The 21,412-nt window shown below is 39.0% G+C and overlaps 1 protein-coding gene across 1 annotated transcript in view; it reads left to right on the top strand.

Annotated features, from left to right (window-relative positions):
• Positions 1-21,412, top strand: part of hepacam2 (HEPACAM family member 2) — a 75,831-nt gene that overhangs the window by 7,192 nt on the left and 47,227 nt on the right. The window contains exons 2-3 of the mRNA XM_059972545.1: positions 7,892-8,242; positions 10,379-10,663. Coding sequence (XP_059828528.1) covers positions 7,892-8,242; positions 10,379-10,663 — 636 coding nt within the window. The remainder of the gene's footprint in view (positions 1-7,891; positions 8,243-10,378; positions 10,664-21,412) is intronic.

The raw sequence follows: 21,412 nt of genomic DNA on the forward strand, positions 1-21,412 counted from the left end.
TCTATTGGCCATAAACATTCTTTCCAGTAAGTGGCGGTTGTAAGCATTGAATTTTCTCGGTGGAAGTTTCCAAGTTCTGGTGCAAGGAACTTCGTGTTGTAATAATTATTTCCTTATACAGAAGGGAAACAAAATGTTTTTTTTTAATGTATTTGTGCTATGCCCTGATTCAGTTGTGCCAAGGTTTGGTAAAGAGTAGAATTGGCAGGGGCTGAGGGACAAACTGAACTCAACTGCCCAGGTTGACCTGTAAGGAGTGAACTGTCAGAAAGATAGAGATTTCACAACGTACCTGGGAAATAGTTAAAATTACATTGTGGATCTTCTGCACAATTACAGGAGGAAGATCCACATGAAAATTAAATCCATATCTATAGTGTAGGGAAGTGTACGGTCATACGCTTTGGTAGGAGAAATAAGTGTGTATTTTCTAAATGGGGAGAAAGTTCAAAAATCAGAGGTGCACAGGAACGGTCAAAAACAGGGACTTCGGAATCCCCGTGCAGCATTCCCTAAAGCTTAACTTGCAGGTTGAATCGGTGGTCAAAAAAGCAAGTGCAATGTTAGCATTCATTTCAAGAGGACTAGAATATAGAGCAAGGATGTAATGCTGAGGCTTTACAAAGCATTGGTTAGACCACAATTAGAATGTTATTAGCTGTTTTAGGCCCCTTATCTAAGAAAAGATGTGCGGGTCCAAGGGAAGTTTGTAAGACTGACTCTGGGAATGAAGGAGTACGAGCTGCTCTAGGCCCTGATGGCTCTAGGCCCGTACTGACTAAAGTTTAGAAGAAAGGGAGGGGGGGAATGATCTCATTGAAACCTATCAAATATTGACAGGCCTATATAGAGTGGATGTGGAGAGGATTTTCCCAGAGTGGGCAATGTTGTGTATTTAATCATTCAATAATATTTGAGTAATCTTGTATATATATATATATATATACTGTATGATTAAGCATTCTTGTTTAAATAATTTTTTATGAGTTATATGTTAAAGTACATTAATTGCATATGGCATCACGCCACCATGTGATACGTGTGTGCCATGTTAAAACTTGAAGTTGAAGTTACACCTGCATTCCCAGACTCCTGAGACTTTTAAAAAATTCGTTTGACGTATTGAAGTTATAAAACATAACCTTGGCGATGAGCTATTTTAAAAATGAGCCTAACATGGCTGCCAACCTGCTAAGGGGCAGCAAAATGCTGTGAGGAATAGTCTAGTGTAAAAGAAACAGTCCAGCAGGTGCAGAATTGGACAAACTCAAAACAAAAGCAGTTACCATGTGTTCTTTGGAAGGAAGGGCACAATCGAGTTTTAAAAAAAGGCCGTAAGCAGAAGAATTTAGGGATCACAAGGAGTGCGTACCAGGTGATAAAAATCATTTAAAAAACATCTTTGGAAAGATTGACAAGCTTGATTACAGAACATATTATTGGCTCATGTATGCTGAGCTATTGGAACAGTATTTTGAAGTAAATGAAATAATCAAGGAGAAGCGAGTGCCAGTTTTGCTGAGTTCATTGTGTTTCGAGGCATACAGATTGCTTTGAAGTTTGACAGCTCCAACTGAACCTTCACAAGTACACTTTACTACAATTGTAAGAGTCATGGAGGAACACTTAGAACCAAAACCATTGTTGATTTCAGGACTCTTTAGGTTTCAGCATACGTGGCTGAATTGACAAGATTGTCTGAGCATTGTCAGTTTGGTAATGGTCTTAATGATGCAGAAGAGAGATAGTTTAGTTTGCGGAATTTTAAAGCATTCAAAAATGACTCCTAACTGAAGCACAACTTACATTCAAATGAGCAGTGGAAATTGCTATTTCAATGGAAACCGCAGACAGAGACGGAATTGAGTTGCAGTCAGGAATGAAAATGAGCGTGAACAAAAATGCATCACTAAACAGAAACCAGCCTAGCTGAACAAGTTGTGCTACCATTGTGGCATGGGGTTCATATACATCAAACACATGCAGAATTAAAGGCAAAACTTGCAGAGAATTCAACAAAGTAGGACACATACAATGAGCATGTCAGGCAGACAAAAATGAATGGTCTGCACAGGGAAGAGAAGCTGCTAAAAGTCAAGTTGCAGTTTCAAAAAGAGCATCAATTTGCATGCAGCTGATGAAAAGTCTGAGAATGATGTGAGTGCCAGCACGGCATAGCCTTTGAGATTTACAATGTGAAAACTAACAAGAGACAAGTAATATAGCTTACACCAGAACTGAATGATAAACTCAGCTCTTTCAGTCATCCCACAAAGTAAGTTTAACAGCATTTCAAAGATACCAAACTGAAGCCTGCAGATATCCAGTTAAGAACTTATACGGAGAAAAGGTAACTCCTGTGGGAATGACATCAGTACCAGTGAAATACAACAACCAACAAGCCATATTGTGCTTTATGTGGTAAAATCGGAAGGACCAACGCAGTGGGGTTGTGATTGGCTAAGACAACTACAACTTGATTGGAGATCATTCCATAGTTTACATGCCGCATCCCCCGCAATGAAGCCAACTGAAGGTGAATTAAGAAATGTAATGGATGATACCACAACTGTCTCCATGTTGAATACCATGAACCGTTGCCCAATAGAGGACAAACAGGTATGGGTTCAACCTCAGTGCTTCTGGTTTGAAAGCATATTGGAACAAGGAAGGACCATGCTGCTCAGTGGAAGTATGATAGTGATGAAAGCAGTGGTCCGACTGCAACAGTTTTGTAGGCAACATATCTGAGAAAGCTTCTGATATGTTAATCAGGCAGCTGCTTGAGAAATGCAATTTGGTCTGAAGCTGGAAGAGAGTTGAAGGAGCTTCAGGAGAGTTGCAAGCATTCAGCTTTTGTGAGTATAAAGAACCAGAATCTACTCTGTGTGCATTAAGGTTATTGCATGAACTTCAAGTGGGAGACAAAAAGCTGCTTGTAAAAGTAGATGCAAAGACCAAAGCCCAGCTGAATGAATGGAAGGCCAAAAAAAAGGAGTCAACGGAGATATGAAAACAGTGGATTTGTCAGGTGATGCTGGATGTGCAAACCAAGAAAAGAGATCAGATTGTAAAGGGAGCAATAGGACGATTAATAAGAGAATACCCCAGTGAACTATGCACCTTCCCAGATCAAGATGCAGAAACTAGAAGGAAAAAAAGAGGGGAAGAGATGGAGAGGAAGAATCTGAATGAGGAAGAGAAAGGTATGAAAGAGAGAAGGAACATGAGAAAGAAAAAGAAAGGGATCAAAGTAGATGCAGTGAGAGAAAAGGAGGAGTAAGGTGTCCAGAGCTGTTAGAACCACTTCCTGCAGTCTTAGAGTCAGCTCGTACAACCACCACGGAGGAGGCTCCAGACCCTGAGATTGTTTTCACAGACACACGTTTCACTTGCCTAGCAGAGTGATCAGAAAAAACGCTATCCCACAAGTAAGAAATTTTCCATGGCGATTAGATCTTTAGGCCTAAGTGGGACAATTTAAAATTTACTGTGCTGTGGATGTTTGTACATAGTAGTTGATTATGTAGTATACTGTGTATATAGTTAAGATGTATTCTGTATTGAGTTGGAATTTATAGCTAAGCAGGGAGGAGTGTTGTGTATTTGGTATTTCATTAATATCTGAGTAATTGTGTATATATATAAAATGTTTGATTAAGCATTTTTGTTTGTTTAAATAATTCATTATGTGTAATTATATGTAAAATATGTTAATTGCATTTGTCATCACGCTGGAGTGTGATACTTGTGCGCCTCACTGAAAAGTAAAGCTGAAGTTAAACCTGCATTCCTGGACTCCCATGTCTTTAATTGAATTAGTTTAATGTTTTGAAATTACAAAACAGAACAGGCAAGTCTATGATCAGAGGGCACAACCTCAGAATAGAGGGATGGCCATTTAGAGCAGAGATGAGGAGGAATTTCTGTAGCCAGAGAGTAGAGAATCTGTGGAATTCATTGCCATAGACAGTTGTGGAAGCCAAGTCATTGAGTATATTTATAGTAGAGTTTGATAGTTTCTTGATTAATCAGTGTGTCAAAGGTTATCGAGAAAAGGCAGAAGAATAGGGTTAAGTGTGATAATGGGTCAGCCATAATGGAATGGCGGAGCGGACTTGATGGCCCGATGGCCTAATTCTGCTCCTATGTTTTCACATACATTGTTAACTGTCTGTCATTCTTGCAATGATATAGACTTCTAATCTTTGAATGTTCAGTCACTTTGAACAGTGGCATTACATTTGTGATTTTACAATCAACCAGAAAATTTTAATAGATTACAACCAATGCATCTACCATTTCTGCAATCACTTCCATCGAGATTCTAGGTTTTAGTCTGCCAGGTCTGGAGGATCTGGTGGCAATTAGACTCATTAGTTCGTTTCATTTTTTTTCTCTAGTGATAGAGGTTAGTTGAAGTTACTCCCTCTCGATTATCTGTCACTAATGGAATGTTTTTAGCTCTGAAGACAGATCTAAAATAATTATTTAACATATCGCCATGGTCTCTTTCCCATCATTAACTCCCCAGTTTATTCTCTGGGGATGCAATAATTACTTGAATTACTGTCTTGCTTTTCTTAGCCCTGTAGAAATCCTTACTGTCTGTATTTTGTCATTTACTGATTTTATTCTCATACTCATTTATAATTGTTTAGCTATTTATTGCTGGTTTCAAGATGCTTTCCAATCCTCTGGGCTGCTAGTAACCTTTGTAATGTTGTACATATGCCTTTGCTTCCAATTTACTACCATCTTTAACTTCTTTGGTTCACCATGGATGGCAATTCCTTGTCTTTGAGCCTTTCTTTCTCACTGGAATATACTGTTACAGACATTTATCTTATCCCAGCATATGCAGTTTCAATATCTTGAGATCCTGAGCCAATTTTATTCTGAGCAGAAATGTGATCCAATCTGACCTGCTGAGTTCCTCCAGCATTTTGTGTTTGTCACTCTAGATTTCCAGCATCTGCAGAATCTGTTGTGTTGATGATAATTATCCCTTCTTAACCTTGCTGCCTCTCTTTCTGAAATATAAAGACCCCTGTCTATTAGAAACTTGTTGTGAATGCTGCATGCATTCACGTAGAGAGCCTTTAATTTTAACATTATTTCTTACTCTCACACTTCTTGTTGGTGTCCTATTAAGCGATTTGCTTTGTCCCTTTCCAGACACAATCTGGTTATCATTTCCCTCTCATTCCCCCACACTTCTGCCTGTGCTTACTGTTTCCCTATCTGTTAAGTTTTTCATTTGAATGCCAATCTTTAATTTCCCAGTTGACCTCTTTGATCCTGCGGTAAGTGTCCATATTTTAGATGGCACAAAGCTTGCAATGTTAGCATTAAGTATGATAATAATACAGTAGGTCACAGTAAAGGCTAACTTAATGTGCAAACAAAGGACATTTAATAAAAATAAATGTGAAATTGTATATTTTGATACAAAGAACTAAGTCTATATTTAGACTAAATAGGATATTGGTATACTAAACGGTATATTGAGGGTGTGGTTACTAAGGCATCAGTGATCTTGGGATTTATAAAGAGTTACAAATATAAAAAACAGGTTATGTTTAATTTGCTCAAAACATGGGTTAGATGTAGGTCACAACTTTGAGTATTGTAAGCAATTCTGGGCATCACACTTCAGAAAGACATGAAGATCCAAGGAGTATTTCAACTATGTTAAATAAACAACGGGCAAACTAAATGTAAGAACAGGTAACAAAAAAATATCCTTAAGAATATGAAAAAAGACAAAGGTCAAAGTGCCCTTGGACAATGAGGTTGACAAATACTTATGAAGAGAAAGGAGATGGTAGAAAAGTTAGGCAGATGATTTGCATTTGTTTTCATGGTAGAATATATGAAAATAACACTAATGCTAAAAAGGGGGAGAAATTAAATGTCACTTCCATCACTAGATATTTGGTATTAAGCTAAGTAATGGGGTTAATGGCTTGGATTTGTGGCATCCTAGAAACTTAAATAGATCAATTGTTAGCTTGAAAAAAATCCTTTGTTTCTGAGGAAGTATGGAGAGACTGGGGAAACTATAATGCAATACCTTTATTCATAAAGGATGGAGGCAATAAAAATGGAAATCTCATGGACAATTCACTTAATGCCAACTGTTACGGAAATATTAAGATAATTTTGATTATTTCCAAATTTATAATTTGATCAGAGTCAGCATGGATTTCTGAAGAAGAAATAACATCCAATCATTTTATTTGAGTTCTTTAAAGAAATGACAGAGTAGATAGAAGGTAACATGTCTGGATTTTAACAGGTGTTTGACAAGGTGGCACATAAAGAAAGGAGCTCATGGTTTTCAAGGTGATATATTAACATAGAAAAATATTGCTTGACTAGCAGATAGTAGAGAGTTGACAATAGGGGATTGTTTTCAGATTAGCAGCTTATAACCTGTGAGGTGCTGCAATTATCACTGCTAGGATTGCTGGTTAGTATATATATTAGTTACTCAAGGGAAAGGGAGTGGATGTACTGTTGCCAACCTTGCACATCATGTAAAAGTTGGGGATGGGAAGACAAGCTCTACAAAGGATACAGCTTACAGAGAACCATTGTAGGATAGGTGAATGAGCAAAACTTGGCAAATGGAGTATGATGTTAGAAAATGTGAACGATTGCAAAAAGTTGAAGCCCAAAATGATTTTTGGCATGCTTGCACATGAAACACAGAAAACTAGCATACAGATTGCTTCATGTAATCAGGAAGCCTATTTCAAGGAAGTAGTGTATGTAAGTAAGGAAGTTGTAATGCACATGTATAAGGCACAAATGAGATTGCACCTAGAGCATTGTGAACAGTTTTAGACTATTATTTAAAGGCAATATTACAGGAGGCAGTTCAGAAAAGTTAAAGTAAGTTTATTATCAAAGTACATACATATGTCACCGTACATAACCTTTGGATTTATTTTCTTAAAGACATTTACAGTAGAACAATGAAATACAATAGGATCAATGAAAAACTACACAAAAAGCCTGATAAAGAACTAATATGCAAAAGACACACTGCAAATAAATAAATAAACAAATAATAATACTGAGAATATGAGTTGTAGAGGCATTGAGAGTGAACTATGTTGATCCTTGGTATGGAGGGATTGCTTCACAAGGGAAAACTGAAGATACAAAAATGTTCTTAGATAAGAAAGCCAGTTGTCCTTTCCCTGAATACTCGAAAGCATCTTCTGCTTGACTAACGTTAACCTGTGGAGAATGGTTGAGATCAGGTTTCAATGCATACTAGCCTGCTGGCATTCCTTGTATAAGATTACACACATTAACTGGTCACATGAGTGAGCTTTGAGACTGGCCTTTAATACATTGCTCTGTTGCTTGTCAATAAGCTTGGGTAGTGTAGGTGACCAGTGATCTTGGAGTGAGGTGAAGATGCGGTGAAAGCAATAGAATGACAGATTCTCCATTAGAAACAGAGCTTGGTTTCTATACTAAAATGCTATTATATCTTTCCATTAGTCCCCAACAGATAAAGTAATGGTCTTACTCATTTATTTGCCTGTTGCATTTTAAAATTGATCAATGGCAGTATTTAAATTAAAAGAAAATAATCAATATTGTCATCCGTCTGAGTAACAAGCTGCATTTCAGCACAATATTAACTATATCAACAGTATATTAAGAGTCTTCATTAAAATCTCAGCTGAAATTCATTTTTATTTTATCATGTGATGCAGCCAGTCAATATATTCTCCACTGCACGCCTATAAAAGTTTGTCAAGAGTTTTAGATGTCATGCTGAATCTTCGCAAGTATCTAAGAAAGTAGAGATTTTGACTAGTCTGTTGAAGATTTATATAAATGCTCTGTCTTTTGATCTTCTCTTTAGGCACTTGCGGAGCTGTTACGATTACCGTGCCAACTGAATTGGTCCAGGGGATTGTTGGGCAATCTCTCCAACTCCCTGTGAACTACACCACTGGAACTAAGGATCAGAAGATTCAGATAACCTGGACTTTCCAAAGCCAGTCTTCGGGTTCCATGCTTCTGGTGACAGCTACAAACAACACCTTGACCCCTGACATGGAGCATGGCCACAGGTTTTTCTTGTCTCCTCCCGATGCGACACTGTTAATTAACCCAGTAGAATTGTGTGATGATGGTGAATATACCATAAAAGTGACTGTCTCTGGAGAGAAGATGGCATCAGCTAGTCGACAACTGACCGTTCATGTCAATGGTGTGTATCCTTTCTTTCTGCTGTCGTCTAGTATATGTGAACATATTTAATCTATTCAGCAATAATTTAATATTATTGTCCATGAAATGCTACCTGCTAGGTCAGGGGTTAATAGTATTCTTTTGTCCTGGAATCCATTCTACTTCAGAAGGAGCTCTAGCTTTTGAATTAATTTTCTATTAATAAACCTGACTTCACTGATGAGATTTGGTTCCAAGGTAACTTTCTTCAGAGTAATATTCAAATTCAAATTGGTGTGGATAGATGTTTTTGCAGTGCACATTTTATATCAGTAATTTGTTATGGGAGGGAATTCCAACAAACATTGTTCACAAAATATGCAGGTGCATTTAGAATGTTTAGAAGTCTTTTTGTTCAATCTACTTTACTTTCTTCAAGCGTCATTAAAGTTTCCTGTTAATTTGTTGTTAATGACAAGCATTATGTCCTCAGTTACAGAGAACAAATCAGAGAAGCCTCAGCAGGATTATTCCACTATGAACACGTGGCATGCTAATGATCAATCCGTACCAGCGCAGCTCCATAGAAAATGCTAATTTCTCACTCATGTTTCACCTTTCAGGCTTATTAGGCAAGCCTTATGTGCCCCACTGCCTGCTGTTTTTAAAACTAATGCTGCAATTAATCAGCAGTCATTTTGTAAGACTTAATTTGGGGAGACAAAAAAAATTCAATGTTTCATTTAAATTGTATTATTATTTAAATATGCATACCAAATCAAACAACGTCAATTGAAACTTTATGCCCAGTGGATAATTCACCCCTGTAAATGAGTCTATTGAGATGGTGCAGGCGGTATTTTACTCAGGATCCACAGTGAGTTGGTAAATTGGATCCATAATCAGCTCGGTAATAGAAGACATAGGGTAACGGTAGAAATGAGAGAAAATCCGCAGATGCTGGAAATCCGTGTGATTTGCTGATTGGAGATCTGCGACCAGTGATGTTTCTTGAGGATCATTACTGGGATCTCTGTCATAGTCACAGAACTATGCAGCACTGAAATAGCCCTACAGCCCAACTGGTCCTTGCCAGCTATCATGGCATCATGGCTGGCACAGACACGGTGGGCTGAAAGAGCTGTTCCTGTGCTCTAACTCTCGATTCTGACAATGTGCTGGTTAGTTGTACTTGAGCTGGGTAATCTCACACTTGGAGTATGTTTTTATCTTTGTACCCCAGTTTAATCGAAGCTAATGTTAAGGAGGCATATTTCAAACTGTGAGCTGACAGTGATGAACTTTGATGTTTCAAGAATCCATATTGATGAAATTAGAGTTGCAAATTTTTTGTGACTGGGGTTATGTTCGGAGGGAAAAAAAACATGGTTAATGTATTTAACTACTTGGAAAAGAATGAGATGAAACTCAGCTTAAAAATGAAACCAGAGATGGCAGACATGGCTATAAAAAGCAAGGCTGGGATATTTTTCTCAATTTACTCCTTTATCTTTGTATCCAATATATTACACATTTATGTTGGGCGATGTAAAAGTATTTCTAAATGTGTTTCATTTTATGAAACAGCTTCATTTTTTCATGGTGGTATTCTTTTATTCTGTTGAAAACTGGCAAACCACTAATAAGATGATAGAAGTTTATACTTGTGAGAGTTTCCTTTTCCAAACCCATGGTTAATATTGTTCATGTGTCAGGAATAATAAATACAAGCATCTAATTTTTATGTACCTCCCATAGAGCTTTTCAGCAATCAATGCACTGCCTAACTAGTGTACATGTTGAATCTTTGGCAACTGAGTTGTAGAGTATATAATGAGCACTAGAAAAGGGATAATGCAAACTGGGAAAAACCATGACATGAAAACAATGCACTGTGTCCCAGCTTTGACTGGTACCTTGAATATTTTCACTTTGGAATGATTTGAAATAGAATAAATTAAACCACTCAGTAATTTCACTGACTGTACTTTTTATCCCAAGTATGGGCTGCTATTTTGAAACTTTTCTGTCTCACAGATCTGCTGAGGAAACACATATTCACTTTATCTATGCCTTAATTTGTTCTGAGTATGTATGAAATATATGAATAACCAATAGCTTTCTGTGGTACTGTCATCAAATCTGATACCTGATGCGGTGTCTTTTTGTTTTGTAGTTCCGGTGTCTAAACCAGTGGTGCACAGCGATCCGGCCTGGGGTGCAGTGGAGTATGTAGACAATGCAACACTCACATGCACTGTCAGCAAAGGGACAAAGGTCATTTATCAATGGCTGAAAGATGGAAAGCCACTCCCAGCAAGTAATCGTCACATCTTTTCCGCCGACAACAAGATGCTGTTCATTTCCCCTGTTGTAAAAGACGACCTGAGTAATTACACCTGTGTGGCAAAGAACCCGATTAGCATAAATGAAAGTGAACCGATAGCACCCAATATTTACTGTAAGTTAGACCTAAAATATTGTTATTCAGGAACTGTTCAATGTCTTAGGATTGTTGTATGGTTTAAATATGGGCGAACTTAATAGATGCTACAACATATTAGAATGTGTGTTTAAGGAGACAGAGAAATGAAATCGTTCTATTTCATAATGAATGACAGCATTTTCTGTCTAGGCTTGGACCAGCTTCCCCTGGCAGCAGCAGAAATGCTGTATTTGGTCATAAAGAGGGGCCGGATAATCTGGCATGGGTGGGAATGCAAAAGAGGATACCTTCCCATTAACGGGGACCTGGTTCTTGGCCATTAGCAGGACCTGTTATTTTATCTACGGTGCAAGCATGATGCTCTGAGAAAAATGGAAATAGCATTCACTATGGCAAGGAAGACTATGATAGTTTTAATGCACAATAGCATCATGAGGTAAAATATATATCCTTGTCAAGAGCTGAAACACAGCAGGAAATATGCTACCCTTCAAGAGTTGAAATTTGATTGTCTGAAGTTGCAGAGGAACACCTGTAAGTATTCCCTCCAGGTCATGCAGCACCATGACTTGGAAATGTACACATCTCCATTCTTTCATAGTTGGGTCAAAATTGTGCAACATATCACTATGGGAGTATAGGAGCCAATGTATGATACAGTATTTGATTTGTCAGCACTCCTGCACTGTCTCTGATAGAATGTGGATAATTGTGACTCTTAGTGTTGTGCTTTTAATATTTCAGTAATATTTAAGTAGTATTTCCCATTCACAACCTCCCTCACCTCCATTCAGGACCCTAAATAGTCCTTCCAGATGAAATAACATTTCACTTACAAAACTGCTGGGGTCACTTCAGCAAAGTGCATTTAGCTGAGGCATACCTACAGATGGAGATGGAAGAAGAGTCCAAAGTGCTTCTCGCCATAAACACTCTGAAAGGGCTTTGTCGCTATAATAGCTTATTTTTGGAGTAGTATGTGCATCTGCACTTTGGCAGAAAGCCATGAACCACGTGTTACAATGCTGCCCAGGCACTCAGAGTTACCTGGATGACATCATTGTTACCAATAAGGATGACAAGGAACATCTCCAAATCTCAAGACAGTGTTAAAAAGATTGGAAGATGATGGCTCAGAGTACAATGTGTGAGTACACGTGTGAATTATTTAAACCAAGCATCAGTTATTATGGTCACACTGTTGATACACAAAGATTACACAAGTGCGCTGTGAAATTTCAAGCAGTGGTGGATGCCCTGAGGCCACAAGATATATCATTGTTGCAGTCCTTTTTATGATTTGTCAATTACTATAGCAGGTTCCTGTCAAACTTGACTACTCTACTCCACCCCTTGAACTCATTACTACAGGTTGGGAAGAAATGGCAATGGACAAAGCAGTATGAGGTGGCTTTCCAAAAGATAAAGTGAATGGTAACTTCAGACACTGTACTCACACATCATGATCTGAATCATCAGTGAAGCTTGCCTGTGACACCTCGCCTGTCATATAGGTGCAGTCATACCACATGTTATGATTGATGGAAGCCCCGTAGCCTTTGCATCATGTTCCCTTGCCACTACAGAGAAAAATTGCACACAGATTAACAGACAGGCCTTGAGTCTGGATTGGGGTGTAAGCATTTCAATCAATACTTGTATGGCTGAGAGTTTACCTTCGTTACTGATTATCAACCACTAATGTCCATTAATAATCCACAAAAAGTGTTCCACTAACAGTAGCAGTACGAATGCAGAGATGGGCTCTGTTTCCCAGAGGACACAGTTACAAGAGGACAACTGATCATGGAAATGCTGATGGATTGTCTTGTTTACCCTTAGAAAATGAAATGCCTTTAAAATTTACAGAAATTTACATCTCTTAAGTTACTCTCCCTAACACAAATGGAAAGTCTCCCTATTATGGCAGAGATGATCCAAAGGGAAACCAGAAAAGAACCCACACAGTCTCAGCCACAAAAAATGGCTGGCATGCGCAGCAGAACTCCCAGTTCCACAATTTTTATCAGCACTGGGATGAACTTGCCCTTGTCAAAGGTTGTATTATGTGAAGATCAAGAGTTGTTGACCATCCAAACTGAGAGCTAAATTGTTGGAGGAGCTATACACCAGTCATCTAAGCATGGTCAAAATGAAAGCATTGGCAAGAAGTTTTGTCTGGTGGCCTGGGTTAGATTGGCAGATCAAACAGTTTTCCATGTACTGTTCGGGATGCCAACGTGTCCAGAGATGACAAGAGCAGCAGCTCTCTATCCCTGGGAATGACCTGCATTGCCCTGGCAGAGGAATCATGTGGATTTTGTCAGACCATTCATGGGCACAATTATCTTCGTAGCTGTTGATGCAACTACAAAGTACCAGTAGTGTTGCCAATAGCCTCCACCACAGCCTCACACACTGATGTGTTGAGAAGCATCTTCTCAAGGAATGGTGTTCCAGAACTCTTGGCCAGTGACAATGGACCACAGCTTGTTGCAGAATAGTTTTCAGTCATTGCTGAAAATGAGTGGAATAAAATCTATTACATCTGCAATGTATCACCCAGCTACAAATGGCTTGTTGAAAGGTTTGCCCAGGGTCTAAAGAACACCCTGTGTGCAGATGGCAGAACACATTACACTAACACTGAATCGGAAGCTTGCCAATTCCCTCCTTGCATATCACAATGCAACACACTCCACAACCAACAAATCACCAGCTATGTCATTCCTGAGTTGTCCCTTGCATTAATGCTTGGATCTGCTTAAACCCAGTCTCTGAAGGAGTATGTAGGATAAACAGCTGAGACAAATTGAAGGCTCCTCAAACTAGGAAATTAATGTTTCACTCCAGGACCAGCAGTCCTGGTGATGGATTATAAAGGTGATCAAAAGTGGGCATTCAGAAAGATTAAGACAGAACTGGACCACTCTCCTACACAGTGGAGATTGTGTTTGATATCATCAGGTGATTACACATCAATCAGTTGAGGAGAGCAGAGTCAATTGTTAGAGATGAACGGTGGACAGAGTTGCCAGAACTACTGACTCAGTCCCAGAGTCAACTCCTACAACCACCAGAGAGGAGGCCCAAGAACCTGAAATTGTTTCATAGCCACAAATCTCACCTGCCAAGCAGACTGACCCATCCTTGTCAGGAGACGTGTTACTCAAAGAGTAAGAAAACCTCCACTGCGATTAAGTCTTTAAGCCTGAACATAATGTTTACTCTGCTGTGGATGTCTGTACAGTAGATGTATTTTATTGTATATTTTTGAGATGCACTCTATTTTGTGATGAAGTTTATAGCTGAGCAGGGAAGAGTGTTGTGTATGAATGAAATAGTGCACCAACAGGGTGGACAACCAGTGTGCAAGAAAACAAACTGTGCAAACACAAAAAGAAAAAAGGAAATAATAATAAAGAATAAATAAGTAATAAGTATGGAGAACATGAGATGAAGAGTCCATAGGTTGTGTGAACTGTTTAGTGATGGGACAAGTGAAGTTGAGTGAAATTATCTCCTCTGGTTCAGGAGCTTGATGGCTGAGGGGTAATAACTGTTCTTGAACCTGGTCGTGTGAGTCCTGAGGCTCCTATGCCTTCTGCCTCATGGCAGCAGTCAGAAGAGAGCATGACCTGTCTGGTAGGGGTCCTTGGCAATGGATGTGACAACACTATGTAGATGCAGGGAGGTCTTTACTTACATTGGACTGGCCCGTTTCCATTATATTTTGCAAGATTTTCAATTCAAGGGCATTGGTATTTCCATACCAGGCTGTGATACAGCCAGTCAATTTCCTCTCCACTACACATCTATAGAAGTTAATTAAAGTTATAGATCTCAAGCTGAATCCTCACAGAATTTATTGGTATGCTTTATTGAAAGCAGGTGTAACAAGTGATTAGGGAGGCAAGAAGTTACAGTCCCCTTTATTAAGAAGGGATTTGTACGCAGGAGGGAAGATGCCTTACTGCTGCTTTTTGGGCCTTGGTGAAAGCACATGCAAACTTTTGGTTTTGATACAACGAATGGCTGTACTTGCATAAGAGAAGTGTAACAAAAATTCATTAGATGGCATCTGCGGTTTGCTGTATGAGAAGGAATTGTGTAAACTGCTTTCTAGAGTTTAGAAGATTGAGGTGAGATCTCTCTTACACTTTGAAATTCTTTCTGGACTCAGCAGGTTGGATGTTTGCCCTGCCTCTGAGAAGGCTACAACAAAGGGTCACAGTTTAAGAATAAGGGGTAGACTGTTAGGCTTGAAGATGAGGAAGTATTTGTTCAGGTTCAGAGTGGAGATTCCTTAGAGACAGAAGAGACTGCAGCTGCTGGAATCTGGAACAAAAAGCAATCCACTGGAGGCATTTCACAGGAGACTCTGAAGGTGCTGCTGAGAGCCTTGAGCAACATGCACGCAAGCACATACAGCTGGAGGAACTCAACAGGTCGAGCACCAACTATAGAGGAAAATTAAAGTTGCTGTAGTAACTCAGTGGGTTGAGCAGGATCTGTGTGGGTGTGGGGGGTGGGGGGAGGAATTGTTGATGTTATGGATTAATACAGTGCATCTGAAGAACTTTTAGCATTCTCTACCCTGGTGAGCTATGCAGGATCAGTCACAGGAAACAGAGATGGATTTCTGGATATTGAGGGAATTGAAGAGTGTATGGACAGTGTAAAGAAATGGCACTGAGGTAGGAATCAGCCATGTCCTCGATTAATGGTGGAACAAGCTTGAGGAGCCAGCTAGCCCACTCCTCTTGCCAATTCTCATGTTCCTACATAGTGATGCAGTTTCTCAATCAGCTATCTGATTAATTTTGTTCTGCAGGCCAAAGAATTTATAAACCAATACCTTGAAACGCAATTAGCCATTCCGTGTGATATTTGGGAAAATAATATTCTGGATTGGTCAGGGCATACAGCACTTGCATTACACTCAATGTAAGGTGTTGAGAGGTAACCCAGAGATGAACTTGCCATGCTGCAGAGTGCATGGCCTGGGCGAAATAGAACCTAACCTTGAAATGGGAGCCGTCGTCGGAGGCAATGCCCTGCTTGCAGCTTTGTAGATTGTCATGGTTGTTAAACTTAGAATTTTAAGCATTTGGAACAATGCTCAAAACAGAATAATTGAAAAATATTAAAAATTGCCACTGTAGACTTGTAATAGAGTGACAGAGAAGTACAGCACAGAAACAGGAGCTCAGCCCCTCTAGTCTATGCCAGAACCATGTAAACTGCCAACTCTTATTGACCTGCACTGAAACCATAGCCCTCCTTTCCCCTACTATCCAAACTTTCTTTAAACGTTGAAGTCGAGCTTGCATGAACCACTTACTTTTGCTGGCAGCTCATTACACATTTACGACCCTCTGAGTGAAGAAGTTTCCTCTCATGTTCCCTTTAAACCTCGCCTCTCATCTTAACCCATGACCTCTGGTTGTTGTCCCTAAATAATCTAAAAGCACAAAGGCTTTAAAGTAGTTTTAAACACTGTACCAATCACAGAAAAGCATAACTCATCTTCCTCAAGTGAGTGGGATTGTGGATATTGCACTAAGTACCAGCACCGGGAGAGAATCTCCAGCAATATTCCAGATAGATTGTAGTGCATCATCATTGGCTGAGATTACCCATCAAATTCAGGTCAGTAGCCACCACATGAGAATCCCAGATTTGCTGGTAGACATGTTCAGAATAGTCAGTAATTTCATCTTTAACTACCAGGCTTTTCTTACAGTGCTACCAAATTTAAAATCAGACTATTTTTGAAATTAATTATGATGCTGTTCTAATTCTTTAAAAGTCTCCATTCTGGTGCACTGGGCTCTCTTAATTTCCAAATTCACTCTCTGTGATTGTTTCTCCTTGGCACAATGTATTTTGGCCCTCTGTGTCACACTCAGGACAATTTCTGAGCTGTTATTATTTTGCCCTCGAGTTCTTCTTAAATTCCATTGCTTCTCTTTGATCTGTCAGGAAGCATCTGACTAAGAAGGTACCTAATATGTTGGCCACTGAGTGTATAGGCAAAATGGTGCTTCTTTGTGTTGATCCCATGAATACAGAAAATTTAAGGTGTACAGTACTGTGCAAAAGTTTTAGGTATATATATAAGGCACCTAAGACTTTTGCACTATACTGTATATTATCTCTTTCCAGTTACCAAGTAACATTTAATACTACTGAGCTAATATGAGCTAATATCTTATTTCTGTTTCCCAACCAACCTTCCATTTTTACCTAATTGTGCAGAAGTCTTAGGCATCCTAGCTATATGCCTTAGACTATATGTATATATGCCTTAGACTTTTGAACAACACTGTGTCTCCGTGGTTTCTTTAATCTCAGTAAAGTGTCCATTAAAAAGTTAGAAGTCATTTTTTTTTGCAGCTATTCCATCATATATGTAAAGAAATCCTAGAACATACTGGGGTTCAGTCATACTTACTTATTTACTATGAAAGCTGTGACTGAGTGGAACACCGGGCATTTGAAACAAAGCCTTCACTACCTGAAACATTCTTGCGGCACTTGGCAGAGATGCTGCCAGAATCTGTGGTAGTCTACTGCATGCCAGACAACATTGCCATCAGCTTTATGGTAAATAGCTGAGGAGATGAATGAAAAAGGAAAGCAAAATAAAAGAAGGCAGCAGAACTGATGTGGGGTTGGAGGCAATTGATATGACTATTTACTGCCTGGGTTGTTCACAGCCTATTTTTTGATAGCTTTACCAGTACATGCAACTCCAAATCGTATTCTCAGCAACCATGCAGTTTATCTACTCACTGACATTGTCCATCACACCATTCTTCTGATTGCAAAGCAAATAAATGATCTGAATCAAATTTACGAATTAAAATAGAGCATGTGGCAGAGAAATGTTAACTAATCCCTCGTGTGCACTTCCCTAGGGGCAATCTACTTTGTTCATACTATTCAATGGTGCATGGACCAGCAATGTCTGACAAAGCTAAGGGAGGGTATATAGACGCCACAGATAGTGGGTTTGGGCAGCAGGCTGCAAACAGCAAGACACAACCCAGTGTTTCAAGTGCAGAACAAAGGAGGCCTGTGGATAGGATACACTGTATGTAACTCCTATTTAATAGCATGGTGGCAAGCATGAGGAACCGATTGTCCAAGAAGACCAAAGAGAAACCGAGGTGGGAATGTTTCAGAGAGAATTAGGTAAATATTTGAGAGGTTTTGGATTCTGGAAGCTGCCAGATGGGTGACGGGGAACACTCTGGTCACGCACTTTATGTTCTCAATTAGGTTGAACCTAAAGGATTTACAACCTACCCACAGACTCTGGTCTGTTGAACTGTGATGAAGCATCATCTGTTATTTGTACTTGCCAGCTGCTTGGCGACCGAAGCTTGCAATATAGTGAAAAGTAATCAAAATAATAACACCAGCAGTAAAATGTTATCAATGTGTACTCTGGCGTTTGTTTGTCGTTTGTCTCGGGATCTGAAGAACAGGTGGTATGTTAGGCATATTGTAGCTTAGTCCAAAGCACCAAGATGAGTAATATAAAATAGATGCAGTATTGTAAGATTTTAAATGCTTCTTTTTATTTCTGAATTTTATTCCCTCTGCCTTCTTTTAAAAAAAATATTGGTGCTGTTCCTTGTATATTGATCATCATTGTTTATCTTGATATGAATCTTAACAACTAAGGTTGAAAGGGAAAACTCTAATGCAGTCAATTCCATCGTGACCGCAGCAAACACTGCAATTCTTGGTTTCATCACTGAAAACAAAATGGCCAAGGTTAATCGTCTACCATGGTAATGTCCTCCCCACCACTGAGCACATCTACACAGGTTGTTGCAGATAAGCAGCATTCACCATCAGGGATGGCCACCACCCAGGTCATGCTGTCTTCTTGCTACTGCCATCAGGAAGAAGATACAGGAGCCTCAGGACTCACACCACCAGGTTCAGGAAGAGTTACTACCCCTCAACCATCAGGCTCTTGAACCAGAAGTGATAACTTCACTAACCCCATCACTGAACTGTTCCCACAATGAATGGACTCAGTTTCAAGGACTCATGTTCTCGATATTTATTGCTTGCTTGCTAGCTTATTTATTTATTGATTTCATTTTTTTCTCAGCTCAAGCTGCTAAAACCTGAGGTACAGGCATAGACAAACAAACTAATTTTTCAATTGCTAGGAAATTTCTGACTATTCTAATCGTGTTTAGTATTGTGGCTTTCTGAAGATTTACAAGAAAGTTGTGAACAAGAAAGGTCAGAGTCGCCTCTACTTCCTGAGGAGACTGAGGTCTTTTGGAGTATGCAGGCCTCTCCTCCACATGTTCTACCAGTCTGCTTTTGCCAGTGCAATCTTTTATGCGGTGTTGTGCTGGGGCAATGGCATCAACAGGGGTGATGCCAACAGGCTCAACAAGCTGATTAGAAAGGCTAGCTTTGTTATAAGAGTGAAACTAGACCCTATGGAAAATTCTGGCAATTCTGGGCAATGTTTCTTAGCCTCTGTGTGCCACCTTGACTGAACAGAGGAGCACTTTTAATAACAGGTTAAGATAACTGTGCTGCTCCAAAGAGCACTATGTGAGGTCATTCTTAGCCTCATCCATTAGGTGCTATGAGTCAACGTTTAGCTGGGGAACTGATGACCCTCACCAGAATTTGAAGTAAATTCTGTCAAAAGCTTTCCCTTTATTTACTTTGCTTGTTGATATCCCAGATGTTTGTGTTTCATATTCATTCATCAGTTCTATTGTATCTGTTTGTAATTTATCAGCTCTACTGCACCTTTCTTTATGTTTAATGTTTTGCACTTATACAGTTCAAAGTTCATGTTTTTAATCTTTCAGAATTAGTTCTACTATTTGAATTAATTTCTCATGAAGAAATGTATAATTTTAAACTGTCTGCGTATAGAAGGTGTGTCAAGGTATAATTCGTTTATTATTATTTATTTCCTTTTTGTATTGGCACAGCTTGTTGTCTTTTGCACATTGGTTGTCCACCCTGTTGATGCGGTCCTTCATCGATTATATTATGGTTTTTGGTCTTATTGAGTTGTATATGATGATGTATATGTACTTTGATAATAAATTACTTTGAACTTTGAATCGAGGATCCAAATTGAACTGTACATTGTTTTCTTATGTGGGAATGACTTGGGTAGATAAATCTGAATCTTGAAGGAAGCCCAATGCATTCATCTTTATGGTTTCCCAATGCATTAACAATTTCACTAAGATTTATTAGCTGGTGACATTTACATCTGACTAATCATGATTACCTGGGTAAAGTCTACTTGTCAGAGCTTGCTGACAAAAATAAGTGTATGATTTCCTTGAAGTCATCTCAGAGTAAACTTCGGCAAGCTGCTCTGCCTTTAACTGGGCACATCATTTTGGGTTTTCTGAAGTAAAAATGTCTTTACACCTAAGTTTTTTTTTGTGAATTGTAACTGAAAACTATGAATCCATGTTCTGCAGGATTGAATTGTCAATGCTCAGCACTTTGAGGTGTAACCTTCAGATGGCATTTATACAAATTGAAATATGCTTTATCAAAAAGTATTGAAGCTCTCATTTGATTATTGGCACTTAATATTGCAGAGACAGTATTTCCTTGATAAGATTCATTCAGACTTTGAATACCTCGACTTTTTCAACATGTCACAACAGTACATTATGTGGCTTTGGGTTGTGCACTCCCTTGAATCACCTTGGAATTTATTTGTTTTAAAGAAAGTGTATTACAGCAAGATAGTGGAACCAGTTAAAAGGCAAAAAAATGAAATAAGCACTTTATTATGATTTTAAAGTACTTGAGTTTTCAGGCATATGAAATGATTTCCCATGGGCAGCCGTGGAGGCCAAGTCTTTATGTATATTTAAGGCAGAGGTTGATAGATTCTTGATTGGTCAAGGTGTGAAGGGATACAGGGAGAAGGCAGGAGATTGGGGCTGAGAAGAAAATTGGATCAGCCATTGTAAAATGGCAAGCAGATTTGATGAGCCAAGTGGCCTAATTCTGTTCCTATATCTTATGGAGTGTGTGGAATCCAAGTGCTGTGCTAGCCTGGAAGAATTCAGGTTTGTCTACAGCAGCTGAAGTGGAAGTTACAATCACAATGACTGGAGCAAACCAGAAGTTCTCTCACGTGGCACAATAATTTTTTGCGCATTGTAATTGGAAGGTCCATTTAAAAGCAATTCACTAGATTTTCACCTCTGTGCATTGCATTTCCATTAATTCAATTCAACTCTTTCATGTGAATGAGTCTTAATACACGAGACTGTTGAACATGAACGGTAGCCAAGTATGTGCAGTGAATATTGTGATTCTGTGAGATAATTATGTTGTGTATTTGAAGCCTGTGAAAAATGTGAGTCACACACATCAAGACATCCTCAACTGAAGAGTTGTATCCTGTTTCAGCATTTGGCAAATGGGATTGAGTTTACATGAATTTGTATCTCTTGCTCTTGCTCCTAAAATTCCAACCTCACTTCTTCTACCACCACCTCCTGATGATACTGGGAACTCCTCCGCAAAAGAAATTATAATTTGAATGGCTGAATTATATTGGCGCCATGCATTGACCAAATAATTGAATATTTGAACTACTCATCACTGTTATCTTTTCACAGTTCACAGTGTGGGCAATGTTATGAAATATAGTTTTCAAGCTGGAGATTTAGTCATAATAGTGTTTCTTTAAGGTAGATGCATGGACAGTTCCTGTAGGAGTGTCACCTC

The sequence above is a fragment of the Hypanus sabinus genome, chromosome 6 (genome assembly GCF_030144855.1).
Source record: "Hypanus sabinus isolate sHypSab1 chromosome 6, sHypSab1.hap1, whole genome shotgun sequence".
NCBI lineage: Eukaryota > Metazoa > Chordata > Chondrichthyes > Myliobatiformes > Dasyatidae > Hypanus > Hypanus sabinus.